At 49.4% G+C, this 16234-nt stretch overlaps 1 protein-coding gene across 1 annotated transcript in view; it reads left to right on the top strand.

Moving 5' to 3' along the window:
- Positions 1-16234, top strand: part of fn1a (fibronectin 1a) — a gene marked incomplete at its 5' end in the record, with an annotated part of 33406 nt that overhangs the window by 639 nt on the left and 16533 nt on the right. The window contains 19 exon segments of the mRNA XM_083682391.1: positions 109-246; positions 396-527; positions 656-793; positions 1367-1525; positions 1993-2196; positions 2428-2610; positions 2817-2993; positions 4881-5036; positions 5790-5918; positions 6295-6438; positions 8426-8547; positions 8779-8947; positions 9942-10118; positions 10730-10858; positions 12081-12170; positions 12380-12574; positions 13828-14106; positions 15611-15874; positions 16032-16126. Coding sequence (XP_083538517.1) covers positions 109-246; positions 396-527; positions 656-793; positions 1367-1525; positions 1993-2196; positions 2428-2610; positions 2817-2993; positions 4881-5036; positions 5790-5918; positions 6295-6438; positions 8426-8547; positions 8779-8947; positions 9942-10118; positions 10730-10858; positions 12081-12170; positions 12380-12574; positions 13828-14106; positions 15611-15874; positions 16032-16126 — 3080 coding nt within the window.

Raw genomic sequence — 16234 nt, 5'->3', positions numbered from 1 at the left:
ACTGATTTCAATGGCTTGCTTCATTCTTTCTTATGTAGAAAAACTAGAAGTTGAATACATGTATGTTGAATACACAAGTCCATCATCTGTCCCAAATATACCTTCCAGATGAGGAGACGTGTTATGACAAACTGAATGCTAAGTCCTATCGCGTGGGTGAGACGTACGAACGGCCCAAGGAGGGGATGATCTGGGACTGTACGTGCATCGGCTCTGGCCGAGGGAAGATCAGCTGTACCATCGCCAGTGAGTGGGCCGGTTTAATCTCACAGCACATTAAAACCTAGAGTTTTGCAGCTGTTTGTGGCTAGTTGGCCGGTTGGTTAATGTGTGTGTGTGTGTGTGTGTGTGTGTGTGTGTGTGTGTGTGTGTGTGTGTGTGTGTGTGTGTGTCAGACCGTTGCCATGAGGGAGGTCAGTCTTATAAGATTGGGGATACATGGCGGAGACCACACGACACGGGGAGCTACATGCTGGAGTGTGTTTGCCTTGGCAATGGGAAGGGAGAGTGGACCTGCAAGCCTGTCTGTAAGCATCGGCAAGAACCGCAACAACCTGGACCAAGTTCATTCATAGCTGTTAAAACCCAACCTTTATAGAAATCTCTTAACCCCCCCCCCCCCCTCCTCCTCCCTCCACTTTCCGTCCGTCCACAGCGGAGCGTTGCTATGACAACGCGGCGGGCACTTCCTACGTGGTGGGCGAGACGTGGGAGAAGCCGTACCAGGGCTGGATGGTGGTGGACTGTACCTGTCTGGGGGAAGGCAGCGGGCGCATCACCTGCACCTCCAGAAGTACGGCTACCACAAGACCACACAGCTGGTCCACATTCTTAACCACTAAGTCTTCTAACAGCCAGAACACACACACACACACACACACACACACACACACACACTCCCTCTGCCCCTCTGTCCAGCTGGATCCCATTTTAATGAGCCTCTAAAGAGGGAGGCAGCTCCATGCTGGAGGCTGGAGGTCTGACTCGCTGGAGGCGGGAGGTCTGACTCGCTGGAGGCAGAGGGAATGGGAACAGCTTAATGAAGGGAAACTTGAGCTTATGTTGGTGAAGAATTTTAATTGTCTGTGGGTGCGAAGCCTTGCCAGATCTGATACCACTCACTTGACATGATATCTTTAATGACAAGTCATTATGTGAAGTTGTGTAAAAACTAGGTTTCATGTAGCAAGAGGTGGTTTCACTGCATCATGCCTGCAACAGCACCCTGAGCCAATACCTGGGCTTAAGCTCGGTGGGCTAACTAACACAGTCTTGTGCAGACGACCCAGGTTCAAACCCTGGTCGGTCATGTCTGTCGATGTCAAACTGAACTACAGAATAACGTCTCTCCTGACCCTCCCTACAGACCGCTGTAATGACCAGGACACTCTGACGTCCTATCGGATCGGAGACACGTGGACCAAGACAGACGCCCGCGGGCACCTGCTGCAGTGTCTGTGCACCGGGAACGGCCGCGGGGAGTGGAAGTGTGAGAGGCATGCATCGCTTCACACCACTGGCCTGGGTGAGACTCCTCCCTCCCTCCCTCCCTCTCTGTGGTGTGGGGTGAGACCCTGGAAGACTCATCTCTCCCTAGAGAGAGGGAGAAGGAGGGAGGGAGGGAGGGAGGGAGAGACTGTGGTGTGGTGGGACGGGACAGCACTCTAATTACAAGTCTCTGCTAACATTAAAAACATACTGATTCTGTTTTTGGATCCTTTGGGACTTTCAGCAGCCCTGGTCCTGGTGTGTGTGTGTAGCCCTCTGTGTGTGTGTGTAGTCCTGGTGTGTGTGTAGCTGGTCCTGGTGTGTGTGTAGTCCTGGTGTGTCATGACAGATAGATAGGTAATGGCTAAAGGACATACAGACCTGGAAACAGGCTATCTAGACTTTCAAAGCAAGAAGAATAGAAAACCAGTCAACCAAATCCATGCATTTTCAAGGTTTATCTGACACCATTTTGTCGTGTGTGTGTGTGTGTGTGTGATGTAGGCACAGGGTCGCGGGTGATCACAAACATCCAGCCGGCGGTCTACGAACCCGAGATGGCCCAGCTGCCGGAGCTGGCGCAGGAAGGGGCGTGTCAGACGGGCGCGGGCGTGGCCTATGCCCTGGGCATGCGTTGGATCAGGAGCCAGGGCAGCAAGCAGATGCTCTGTACCTGCCTGGGGAATGGAGTCAGCTGTGAGGAGTGGGGTCAGTTCAGATGCCCCCCCCAGTGTCTCTATCCAACACACACTGCATAACCTCTGCCACGGAACTTGCATGGATTTCTTAATTAATTGGTTATTTAATGAATTTATTGATGCATTTCAGTTTATTGATGCATTTTATTCATGGTATTTATTTGATAGTAAATCAACTTTTCAGTTGTTGACGTCCATTTAAAAGCAGGGGTGTGAATGAAGGGTTGTGTTGTGTCTGCAGAGGGTCCGGCCCCGGTGTACGGGGGGAACTCGGGGGGCCAGCCCTGCGTTTTTCCCTTCGTCTACATGGGGAAGACCTACTACTCCTGCACCTCGGACGGCCGGCCCGACGGACAGCTGTGGTGCTCCATCGCCTCAGACTACGACACGGAGCAGAAGTACTCCTTCTGTACCGAGAAGAACGGTGAGGCTTTCAGTTCAGTTTGGTTTTCTTCCACCCAGAGAAGGTCTAGGTCTACTCCTGGACCAGAACCAGTTCTCCTGAGGGGGTTTTTAGTCCATGAATGGGTTTATAATCTGGATTTTAGAAACTAGCCCTAGATATTTAAAAAAATAGTTCACCCAAATGACAGTTCTCCCAAATATGTGATTGTTGTTGTTGTGTCCCAGTGATGGTGACGACCAGAGGCGGTAACTCCAACGGCGCGCTGTGCCGGTTCCCGTTCATCTATAACGGCCGTAACTACACAGACTGCACCGCAGACGGTCGCCGTGACGGCATGAAGTGGTGCGGAACGACCCTTAACTACGACGGAGAACAGCGCTTTGGCTTCTGCCCCATGGCCGGTGAGTCCTCACACGGAGCTCTACCATTGGCCGGTGAGTCCTCACACAGAGCTCTACCATTGGCCGGTGAGTCCTCACACAGAGCTCTACCATTGGCCGGTGAGTCCTCACACAGAGCTCTACCATTGGCCGGTGAGTCCTCACACAGAGCTCTACCATTGGCCGGTGAGTCCTCACACAGAGGTCTACCATTTTTACCATTGATTATTGTTGTTTTTTTGTTTTTTTACATATTTGTATTACACACACACACACACACACACACAGATGTGTCCGTTTTGTCTTTTTGTTTCCTTATGCTACCAGTGTATGAGCTTTGGGGTCACTTTCATGGATGCACACACACACACACACACACACACAGCATATCACCCTGTGCAATCATCATGTTGTAATTGACGTTACATGCTGAGGCGTCTATGCAGGGTGAGACCCCCCACTGAGACATTAACACAGGTGATCACTCTGTCACTATCTGACCATCAAGGTGCCGTTCTGTCACCACGGTGTCAGTCAGGGTGGAGTGGTCTACACCCGGGAGGGGGTCCTTTGATTTACATTAGCTGCTTGAAAGGGACATTCAAAGCAAACAGGGGACTTGAAATGCAAACGCCAGTGTTCACAGCAACAGAGAGCAGCAGTGTGGGATCTGAACTGGTTCCCAGCTCTCCCTCCCACAATGCACCACAGCCTCAATCTCTCGCTGTTTGTTTGTGTTTGTACGCGGCCGTATAGCTGTTAGGCGTTAAGGGTCACTGGTGATTCTCAGCGCTGTTTAACATACTGACCTGTTAGGGAGGGTAAGTGCCAGTAATTACCATGTGAAACAGCCGTCTGATTGGCTATAAAGAGGTAATGGTGACTGTGGCCTCACAGCTGGCCAGGCCAGACCAGGTCAGGCCCAGACCCAGACCCAGGCTAGACCCAGACCCAGACGCAGACGCAGACCCTCCAGCCCCAATCCACCTCCTGCCTGGCAGAGAAAGGGCCTGGCTGTGCACCAGAACAGCTGCAGTCAGCTCCATCAACCCCTCCACACTCTCTCTCTCTCTCTCTCTCTCTCTCTCTATCTCTCTATCTATCTCTCTATCTATCTCTCTCTCCATCTCTCCATCTATCTATCTCCATACAAACTCCTTTTAATGAGTTGGGCAACTTTCAAAGGCCCAGTGACACCTCTAGGTAATGCAGCTAGTACAGTAGCAGCTAGTACAGTAGGAGCTAGTACAGTAGGAGCTAGTCTAGTAGGAGCTAGTACAGTAGCAGCTAGTCTAGTAGGAGCTAGTACAGTAGGAGCTAGTACAGTAGCAGCTAGTACAGTAGCAGCTAGTACAGTAGGAGCTAGTACAGTAGGAGCTAGTCTAGTAGGAGCTAGTACAGTAGCAGCTAGTCTAGTAGGAGCTAGTACAGTAGGAGCTAGTACAGTAGGAGCTAGTACAGTAGCAGCTAGTCTAGTAGGAGCTAGTACAGTAGCAGCTAGTCTAGTAGCAGCTAGTACAGTAGGAGCTAGTACAGTAGCAGCTAGTCTAGTAGGAGCTAGTACAGTAGGAGCTAGTACAGTAGCAGCTAGTACAGTAGGAGCTAGTCTAGTAGGAGCTAGTACAGTAGGAGCTAGTACAGTAGGAGCTAGTACAGTAGGTACACATGGACGTCTGTCTTCCAACCGACAACATTTGAATTTCTCTGTTGCTCTACCATACTCTACCGTACTCTACCATACTGTACCATACTCTACCATACTCTACCGTACTCTACCATACTGTACCGTACTCTACCATACTGTACCATACTCTACCATACTGTAATGTACTATGGATATATTCCACCTTACTGTACTTATTATAACTATACAGTATTGTATTTGTAAGCTCTGTTGCGTTCCCGCAGCCCACGAGGAGGTGTGTACCACCAGCGAGGGCGTGATGTACCGCGTGGGCGACCAGTGGGACAAACGGCACGACGTCCTGGGTCACATGATGCGCTGCACCTGCGTGGGGAACGGGCGTGGAGAGTGGAGTTGCATCGCTTACTCCCAGCTCAAAGGTGACTAACCCTAACCCTAACCCTAGCCCTAACCCTTACCCTAACCCTAACCCTAGCCCTAACCCTTACTCCCAGCTCAAAGGTGACTAACCCTAGCCCTAACCCTAACCCTAGCCCTAACCCTAACCCTAGCCCTAACCCTAACCCTAACCCTTACTCCCAGCTCAAAGGTGACTAGCCCTAGCCCTAACCCTAACCCTAACCCTTACTCCCAGCTCAAAGGTGACTAGCCCTAGCCCTAACCCTTACCCTAACCCTAACCCTAGCCCTAACCCTTACTCCCAGCTCAAAGGTGACTAGCCCTAACCCTAACCCTAACCCTAGCCCTAACCCTTACTCCCAGCTCAAAGGTGACTAACCCTAGCCCTAACCCTAACCCTAACCCTTACTCCCAGCTCAAAGGTGACTAACCCTAGCCCTAACCCTTACTCCCAGCTCAAAGGTGACTAACCCTAGCCCTAACCCTTACTCCCAGCTCAAAGGTGACTAACCCTAGCCCTAACCCTTACTCCCAGCTCAAAGGTGACTAACCCTAGCCCTAACCCTTACTCCCAGCTCAAAGGTGAGCCGCCGCCATGGCCTAAGATCTGGAGGAAACGGGGAGGAAAAAGAGGATGAAATGATCCCTCGTTGTTTTGACTGATGTTGTCATTATGGGGAGCGTCTCTCTGGATTCTCTCTCTCTCACATTCCAGCAGTTGATTTAGATGAATTGCATGGCTAATAAAACCTGGTGATGTCTTCCTGCCACAGACCAGTGTATCGTGGACAGTCTGACCTACGAGGTGAACCAGACCTTCACCAGGAGGCATGAGGAAGGCTACATGATGAACTGCACCTGCTTCGGCCAGGGCCGCGGCCGCTGGAAGTGTGATGCCATTGGTGCGTTCATAAACCAATCATTTTCATAGAAACAAGTCATTTTGCTTTTGGTGTCATTTACCCCCTCGAGACGTTTTACATGACTAGGATGAGACCGGGGAAGATGGATAATCATTGTATCAATAAATGAGATTACATTACATTTTTATATTTAAGTCATTTAACAGACACTTTTTTCCAAAGCGACTTACAATAAGTACATTAGTCTCAGTTAGTGAATCAACTAAACATCATCATCATCAGTAGAACCTTCAGGAGAACACGAGCAGTCAGCAGTCACAGTGCTGGAGGAAGGAAGAAACGTTATTATTTGATTGTTTTTGCGTATTAATTGGTTAGATTTAGGAGGTTGACGGTGTTTATGTCCTGTTCTCAGACCAATGCCAGGAGCCGGAGACTAGAACCTTCTACCAGATCGGCCAATCATGGGACAAGATGATCCATGGCATCATGTACAAGTGTTACTGCTATGGCAACGGCATCGGAGAGCTCAGCTGTGAGCCCCAGCAGTCCTTCCCTGGTAAATATATTCTCTTTAAAGTCATATATTCATGCGTTGGAGAGGATCGGTCTTAGCAATATGCTGCAGAGAATCATAGTACTAGAATCATCTCCAGATGAACAGATATCTGACGGGAGTAGACTGGGTCTGGGAACTTGGGACTGGGTTCATTATTCATGGTAGGCCTGCATGACAAGGATGAAGAATGGTTTTTAGTTTTTTACTCTCTAATAGAGTAACATGTGTTTTCTCCTCTGTTGCTAAGCCCTCTGCGTGACAGATATACAAGAAGTTTCCCCTGTGCTTTCTCTCCAGAACACCCTCACGCTCTTTTAATGGAGCAGAAAAGCAGCCGGGGTAATTAAGTTATTAAACCTGCCCCTCCGGTTGGCCTCACATCTGTTAAGGACTTTGTTCACAACTTGTCTTTGAAGTGCAGCAGAGAGGAGGAAACACACACACACACACACACACACACACACACACACACACACACACACACACACACACACACTTCCTCCTAAGGTCCTTTCTTGTTAGCTAGCTAGCGGTGCTACCTCCAGAGGTGGTGTTAGCATGTGGTGCTACCTCCAGAGGTGGTGTCAGTTGTTAGCTAGCTAGCGGTGATAGCTCCAGAGGTGTGGTTAGCTAGCTTGCAGTGCTGCCTCCAGAGGTGCTGACTGAAGTTCCTCTCTCATGTCAGCAGGAGCCACTGAGCCAGTCCCCCTCCCCCACCTCAGCGTTTCAGCTAACAAGCTCAAAATGGAGAACTTGAGATGTTGTTGATCTTGAGATGGTGTGAGAAGAAGTAATCATGGAATAGTTTAATTTGTCTGATTTTTCTCAACCTTGTCCTCCATGACAGCCCTGGAAATAACCCTAACAGCTAGTTACATTAACCCTAACCCTAACCCTAACCCAACCTTGTCCTCCATGACAGCCCTGGAAATGTGCTTGTGTTAAATTCCCACCTTGGCTGTTTTGTTCTTAGTAAGCAGAGACAAACCGTTGCTTGATAAAGGTTCTCCAACGAATGCACGAACCATTCTAGGCGTATGTTGTGGATGAGGATGGAGGGATGGATGGAGGGATGGATGGAGGGATGGATGGAGGGATGGATGGAGGGATGGATGGAGGGCACCCCTGTGCAATAACTTGACTTAATAGCATCCAGCTGTGATCTGGCTGGGAATGGGAATGGGCTAACATGGCGTTGGCTGGCGGAGAACACTGCAGACTCAAGTGGGATTTAAATGCTGTATAAAAGCTCCAGTCAGTGGGCTTCAGGAACCGTAATTGAAAGAAATTGAGACCAGATTGTGTTGAGGGTTAGCTATTGGGTTAGCTGTTAAAAAAATCCACTTGCTTGGAGGTTTTGATAAGTTTGTTTTCAATTTTCAGAAAGTAAAGCTTGAAGAGTTTGGGTCTTTAGAGAAATTAAAGTTTCAATGGTCAGGATTTGGGAAGTAGTATTTTTGGAATATGACTGTTTGTATCATGAAGTAATCAGATTATCCGTTTAGCGAAACATGCTACATTGGCCCTCATTGCAGTGTACTTGGCTGTTGCCGTCTAGATTGTGTAACACAGCTTCCATTTTGTCCAAATGAAGTATTTTCAGTGTAGGAGAGACCCTGGTTCTCTCTCTGGCTGCTGTAACTGGCAGGAATCTCACAGATATGTGTTAGTTTTTCTTTGCCTGTTCAGTCCAAGAAACTACTGCAGGGCTTTTCACTCCTGATGTAGAACTAACCATTTGTAGAGCTGGGTGCTTGTGAAAATGCCTGATATTTGGATCCACTTCAAGTTTAGACTCCAACTTCTTTTTTCTGTTAAGGATTATTTCACTTTGATTCTCAAAAATGCTGTTCAGATACCTTGAAGTGTAATAGAAGTATGGCATTTGTGAATGAAAAATATACTCGAAAGACCAAAACGGTTTTTGCTGTGTTTTTGCTGTTGCTTATGTTGTTTCAACACTGATATACCTTCTATTCTGGTCCAGGTGGGAACCGTCCTGTCCAGGTGATCATCACAGAGTCAGGGAACCAACCCAACTCCCACCCCATCCAGTGGAACGCCCCCCCCTCTGCCCATATCACACAGTACATCCTCAAGTGGAGACAGGTGGGCAGCTTGGGCCGTGGCCCATATGAACACCACTGAATTACCAAGACATGGACATGCTGCCATTTTGTATTGTCTATTAGTTTTCACCGTGTGTTGTCACCTGTTTTGAACGTAATGTCTGAAAAGCGTGACACATACAATTATTACTGTTTAAAATCAGGAATGTTAATAATCATTTAATGAATCTGAATTGATACTTACCTTGTTTTCGTCCTCTCTTGCCTCCAGAAAAACACTCGTAACGCCTGGAGAGAGGTGAACATCCCCGGCCACCTCAACTCCTACACCATCGCCGGCCTCAAGCCCGGCCTCACCTACGAGGGTCAGCTGATCAGCGTCCTCCGATTTGGACGCCGCGAGGTGACCCGGTTTGACTTCACCACCACCTACGGCTCCTGTGAGTGGTCAGAATACACCCAATCTGTGCAGCGCTTTCTCATGGACTCAAAGCACTTTACATGTCAAACATATGAAAATAAAAATGTAGGACAGTCACAGAACTACCATACCATACCATACCATACACTACACTACCATACCATACCATACCATACCATACACTACCATACCATACCATACCATACCATACCATACCATACACTACACTACCATACCATACCATACCATACCATACCATACACTACCATACACTACCATACACTACACTACCATACCATACCATACACTACCATACCATACACTACCATACCATACACTACCATACACTACCATACCATACCATATCATACACTACCATACCATACCATATCATACACTACCATACCATATCATACACTACCATACCATACCATACCATATCATACACTACCATACCATACACTACCATACCATACCATACACTACCATACCATACACTACCATACACTACCATACCATACACTACCATACCATACCATACCATACACTACCATACCATACCATACACTACCATACCATACCATACATTACCATACCATACCACACCATACACTACCATACCATACCATACCATACCATACCACACCATACTTTAACAAGGTCTTAAGAGTGAACCCTGTCAGCAGCTCTGACATGGAGGGGAGAGACTTCCACAGGCGAAGGGCAGCAGATGAAGAAGCTTTGTCACCCAGAGAGTCTGGTGTGAAGACCTTGCTGCTAACTCAGCATGATAAAGCTGGAACGCCAGAGAACACAACCTTGAAGTCATAGTTCACCCAAATGACAAAATCACAGTCAATGGATGAGGACCGACTTCAGTGCACACTTTGGTTCTGTTTGTTATGTTATATATATTATTATCCATCCTCACTAACTGCTGTTGTTAGCTGCTAACCGCTAACTGTTGTTAGCCGCTACTGGCTGAATCTCACCGTGTCTTCCCCGTCCTGCAGTGGCCACCTCTGAGGGCGAGACCACCCAGCCCCCCCCCATGGTGGACACCTCTGAGTCTGTGACGGAGATCACGTCCAGCAGCTTCGTCATCTCCTGGGTGTCGGCCTCGGACACGGTGTCTGGCTTCAGGGTGGAGTACGAGCTGAGCGAGCAGGGAGGACAGCCCATGGTGCTCGGTCAGTCACACTGACCCTGACCCTGACCCTGACCCTGACCCTGACCCTGACCCTAACCCTGACCCTAACCCTGACCCTAACCCTAACCCTGAGCGAGCAGGGAGGACAGCCCATGGTGCTCGGTCAGTCACACTTCCTGTTATGGAAGTTGATGAAAATGTCATTTCATTTTCATTTTTGTCATTTAACAGACACTTTTTTACAAAGCGACAGACGATAAGTACATTTGTCTCAGTAAGTGAATCGACTATTCAACAGTCATCGTAGGTAGAACCTTCCAGAAGAACACGGGCCATCAGCAGTGCTGGAGGAAGGAAGAAACTTTATTGAATTTTTTTATTAAATGAAAAATGAAAATGTTTATGAATCATAAATCAGAAGTATGAAATGGTGTATGTCTGGGTGTTGAGGGAAAGTTAATGAACTGACTGACTGATGTAGTTTATGGCGCAGTTTTCCAGGACTCTAAATTCTTGATTTAATGACCCTTGACTCTCCATTTAAACCAACCCTGTATATATATTCTGATCAAACTAAACACCCATTTAGTTTAAACCAACCTCCCTCCACGTGGGAATGATGTCATAACATATGAGTGTTTGTCCAATCAGATCTCCCCCACACGGCTACCTCTGTGAATATTAATGAGCTGCTTCCTGGGAGGAAGTACACCGTCAACGTGTACGAGGTCCTTCCTGCCGGAGAACCCAACCTCATCCTCACTACCTCTCAGACCACTGGTGAGTACACACACACACACACACATACATACATATAAACAAACACACATACACATACATACATATAAACAAACACACACACACACACATACATGCATATAAACAAACACACACACACACACACATACATATAAACAAACACACACATACATATAAACAAACACACACATACATATAAACAAACACACACATACACATACATACATATAAACAAACACACACACACACACACACATACATATAAACAAACACACACACACACACATACATATAAACAAACACACACACATACATACATATAAACAAACACACACATACATACATATAAACAAACACACACACACACATACATACATATAAACAAACACAAACACACACACATACATATAAACAAACACACACATACACACATACATATAAACAAACACACACACATACATACATATAAACAAACACACACACACACATACATATAAACAAACACACACATACATACATATAAACAAACACACACACACACATACATACATATAAACAAACACACACACATACATACATATAAACAAACACACACACACATACATATAAACAAACACACACATACACACATACATATAAACAAACACACACATACACACATATGTATATATATGCACACATACACACACACTCACTCGATCGTTCTTCCTCGTTCTCTTACAGTATTTGTTTGACCCCTCCTCCCTCTTCCTCCCTCCTCCCTCCTCCTCTCTTCCTCTCTCCTCCTTCCCTCCTCCCTCTTCCTCCCTCCTCCTCTCTCCTCCTTCCCTCCTCCCTCTTCCTCCCTCCTCCTCTCTCCTCCTTCCCTCCTCCCTCTTCCTCCCTCCTCCTCTCTCCTCCTTCCCTCCTCCCTCTTCCTCCCTCCTCCTTCCCTCCTCCCTCTTCCTCCCTCCTCCTCTCTCCTCCTTCCCTCTTCCTCCTTCCCTCTTCCTCCCTCCTCTCTCCTCCTTCCTTGCTCCCTCCTCCTCCCTCTTCCTCCCTCCTCCCTCCTCTCTCCTCCTTCCCTCTTCCTCCCTCCTCTCTCCTCCTTCCCTCTTCCTCTCTCCTCCTTCCCTCTTCCTCCCTCCTCCCTCCTTCCCTCCTCCCTCCCTCCCTCCCTCGCTCCCTCCTCCTCCCTCTTCCTCTCTCCTCCTCCCTCCTCCCCTCCTCCCTCCCTCCCTCCCTCCCTCCTCCTGCCCTACAGCTCCTGACGCCCCCTCTGACCATGAGGTAGACGAGGTGGGGGAGACCTCCATCGTGGTGAGCTGGGATAAGCCCCTGGCCCCCATCACTGGTGAGTACACCTCCATCCAATCCCAGTTGGACCCTGAGTGTTCTGTGGTGTTTACCTAGCAACAATACTTTGATTGGCTACAAAATGAAGCATCATCATTTATGCATTGGGAAATAAAGTCACCCTTGGCGCTCTAGAATGATGACAGTTTGGGCGACTTTATTCCCCCTTGGTGAGTTAACTCAGTGATGTGTGTGTGTGTGTCCCAGGCTACCGTGTGGTCTACACCCCATCCATAGAGGGCAGCAGCACAGAGCTCACCCTGCCTGACACGGCCACATCTGTGACCCTGAGCGACCTCCGACCTGGCCTGCTGTACAACATCAGCATCTATGCTGTGGAGGACAGTCTGGAGAGTGAGCCTGTCTTTGTACAGGTCAACACTGCTGGAGATCCACTGCCAGGTACACTGTGTGTGTGTTAGTGTCTCTTTACCTCCCTCTCTCTCTTCCACCCTCACCCCCCCTCTCTTTCCCTCCCTCCCTCTCTACCCCATACCTCTCCTCCTCCTCCCTCCCTCTCTACCCCATACCTCTCCTCCTCCTCCTCCCTCCCTCTCTCTACCCCATACCTCTCCTCCTCCTCCTCCCTCCCTCTCTCTACCCCATACCTCTCCTCCTCCTCCTCCCTCCCTCTCTCTACCCCATACCTCTCCTCCTCCTCCTCCCTCCCTCTCTCTACCCCATACCTCTCCTCCTCCTCCCTCCCTCCCTCCCTCCCTCCCTCTCTACCCCATACCTCTCCTCCTCCTCCCTCCCTCTCTCTACCCCATACCTCTCCTCCTCCTCCTCCCTCCCTCTCTCTACCCCATACCTCTCCTCCTCCTCCTCCTCCCTCCCTCCCTCTCTACCCCATACCTCTCCTCCTCCTCCTCCTCCTCCTCCCTCCCTCTCTCTACCCCATACCTCTCCTCCTCCCTCCCTCTCTCTACCCCATACCTCTCCTCCTCCTCCTCCCTCCCTCCCTCCCTCCCTGTCCTGCTGAGGTCAGTAGAAGATGACTGGTTGTTTTGACTCTGTCCCGTCTCCTGAACATGAAACCCAGGTATGTGATGGCTCCATTATCTCTCTGTGGTTCATAGTGCTAGGCCAGGCCAGGCTAAGCTAGGCTAGGCTAGACTAAGTTTAGTCAGGTGCTCCTGTCCTCTCTGCTGCCTGGCTGTAGCTCTCAAGTCTGGTCAAACACCACAGCTAAAGGAAAATAACCCGTCTCCTCTCCCTCCCAGTCACCCCGTCCCTGGCTGGGGGGGCGTGGCTGGGGGGCGTGCTCTTTGTGTGTTTGGAATCCCTCCTCACTGTCCCTCTGACTAAGGGTTGTTATTGCACACAGTCAGTGTTTGAGATTCCCAGATTCTGCTCACAGTAGATTGATACACGGTTGTGGCTTATTGATTATGGTGAGATGTCGGATGCTTCTCCAGGGGTTGGGGTTAGTGTTAGGGTTAGTGTTGGGGTTGGGGTTAGTGTTAGGGTTAGTGTTGGGGTTGGGGTTAGTGTTAGGGTTGGGGTTAGTGTTAAGGTTAGTGTTAGGGTTGGGGTTAGTGTTGGGGTTGGGGTTAGGGTTAGTGTTAAGGTTAGGGTTAGGGTTGGGGTTAGGGTTGGAACACACTCATTTTGTCACTTACAGTGTTCAGTGACTTCTTATTTCCTGTCCACAGTGGAAGTCCCGCCCCCCACGGACCTGCAGTTCTTCGAGGTGTCTGACGTGAAGATGACTGTCACCTGGACCGGCCCGCCCACCGATGTGTCTGGCTACCGTGTCACCGTGAGCCCTGTTGGTCCGGCTGGGAAACCCCAGAGGGACATTGAGTTGCCAATCACAGCCAACGGTTACGCCGAGGTGTCGAACCTGCAGCCTGGGACGCTGTACAGCTTCCACATCTACACCGTCACGGGAGACGGGCTGAGCCAGCCGCTGGTGGGGGAGCAGATGACCAGTGAGTACACCCTGACCCCTGACCCTTAGTCCATGCACCCTAGACTCTCTGTTATGTTTGAAAGCATCGGATCATCATTCCACCAAGCTTATCAGAGGGTAACACCTGCCACCTGGCTTATACCTATCCACCTACCACCAACCTATCCTCTTATACCACCTACCACCAACCTATCCTCTTATACCTGTCCACCTACCACCAACCTATCCTCTTATACCACCTACCACCAACCTATCCTCTTATACCTGTCCACCTACCACCAACCTATCCTCTTATACCACCTACCACCAACCTACCCTCTTATACCTGTCCACCTACCACCAACCTATCCTCTTATACCTGTCCACCTACCACCAACCTATCCTCTTATACCTGTCCACCTACCACCAACCTACCCTCTTATACCTGTCCACCTACCACCAACCTATCCTCTTATACCTGTCCACCTACCACCAACCTACCCTCTTATACCTGTCCACCTACCACCAACCTACCCTCTTATACCTGTCCACCTACCACCAACCTACCCTCTTATACCTGTCCACCTACCACCAACCTATCCTCTTATACCTGTCCACCTACCACCAACCTATCCTCTTATACCACCTACCACCAACCTACCCTCTTATACCTGTCCACCTACCACCAACCTATCCTCTTATACCACCTACCACCAACCTATCCTCTTATACCTGTCCACCTACCACCAACCTACCCTCTTATACCTGTCCACCTACCACCAACCTATCCTCTTATACCACCTACCACCAACCTATCCTCTTATACCACCTACCACCAACCTACCCTCTTATACCTGTCCACCTACCACCAACCTATCCTCTTATACCACCTACCACCAACCTATCCTCTTATACCACCTACCACCAACCTATCCTCTTATACCTGTCCACCTACCACCAACCTATCCTCTTATACCACCTACCACCAACCTATCCTCTTATACCACCTACCACCAACCTATCCTCTTATACCACCTACCACCAACCTACCCTCTTATACCTGTCCACCTACCACCAACCTATCCTCTTATACCTGTCCACCTACCACCAACCTATCCTCTTATACCACCTACCACCAACCTATCCTCTTATACCACCTACCACCAACCTATCCTCTTATACCACCTACCACCAACCTATCCTCTTATACCTGTCCACCTATCACCAACCTATCCTCTTATACCACCTACCACCAACCTACCCTCTTATACCTGTCCACCTACCACCAACCTATCCTCTTATACCACCTACCACCAACCTATCCTCTTATACCTGTCCACCTACCACCAACCTATCCTCTTATACCACCTACCACCAACCTATCCAATCCTCTTAGATCTACAAATAAAATCCACATGGATAAAAACAGAAACTAATTTGGCAACTTTGTCCAGTCCAGCTTCATGACACATGCAGTCAGTAAATGTTGCTGAGTTAACCATCGACACGCAGACTGACCAGGCGTTGACCTTTGACCTCCTCAGAGCCCGACGCCCCGGGCAGTGTCCGCTTCGCTAACGTGACGGAGGACAGCGCCCTGATGATGTGGTCGGCCCCCAGGGCGAGTGTCACGGGCTACCGCCTGTTCCTGGTCGTGGAGGGCGCCAACCCTAAACAGCTGAGGCTGCCCTCCCGCCTGACCCAGTACACGCTGCTGAACCTGCGGCCAGACACGGACTACACTGCCACCCTGCACGCTGAGAAGGACAACACGTTGAGCAAGGGAACCACCGCCATCTTTACCACCGGTGAGGGGCGTGTAGGGGGCGGGGCTTCTCTAACGTAGACGATGACTCCTGGACAACGTAGAAGTTGTACTTTAACCACATCCTCTGGCTTCAACATGACTGCCTAGCTGTTCCATGACCAGCCTTGACCTCTGACCCTGTCTGTTCCCACCCCCAGCTCAACCCATGGGCAACGCCCCCCGCTTCATCACCGATGTCACGGACACCTCCATCATCATCTCCTGGAGCCCTGTACCCCGTGTCGGCTACAAGGTAGGGTGCCCCCCCCCCCACGGCAGCCTTTTATTGGTTCAAATATGTCACACTAGAGTTGTGAATGTTCTCCGGCTCTTGTGCTCCTGGGAAAGGGCTAACCTCTCA

Source organism: Argentina silus (assembly GCF_951799395.1).
Source record: "Argentina silus genome assembly, chromosome: 12".
Taxonomy (NCBI): Eukaryota; Metazoa; Chordata; class Actinopteri; order Argentiniformes; family Argentinidae; genus Argentina; species Argentina silus.
Note: the sequence above shows the minus strand (reverse complement) of the source record. Positions and strands in the feature narration are given on the sequence as shown.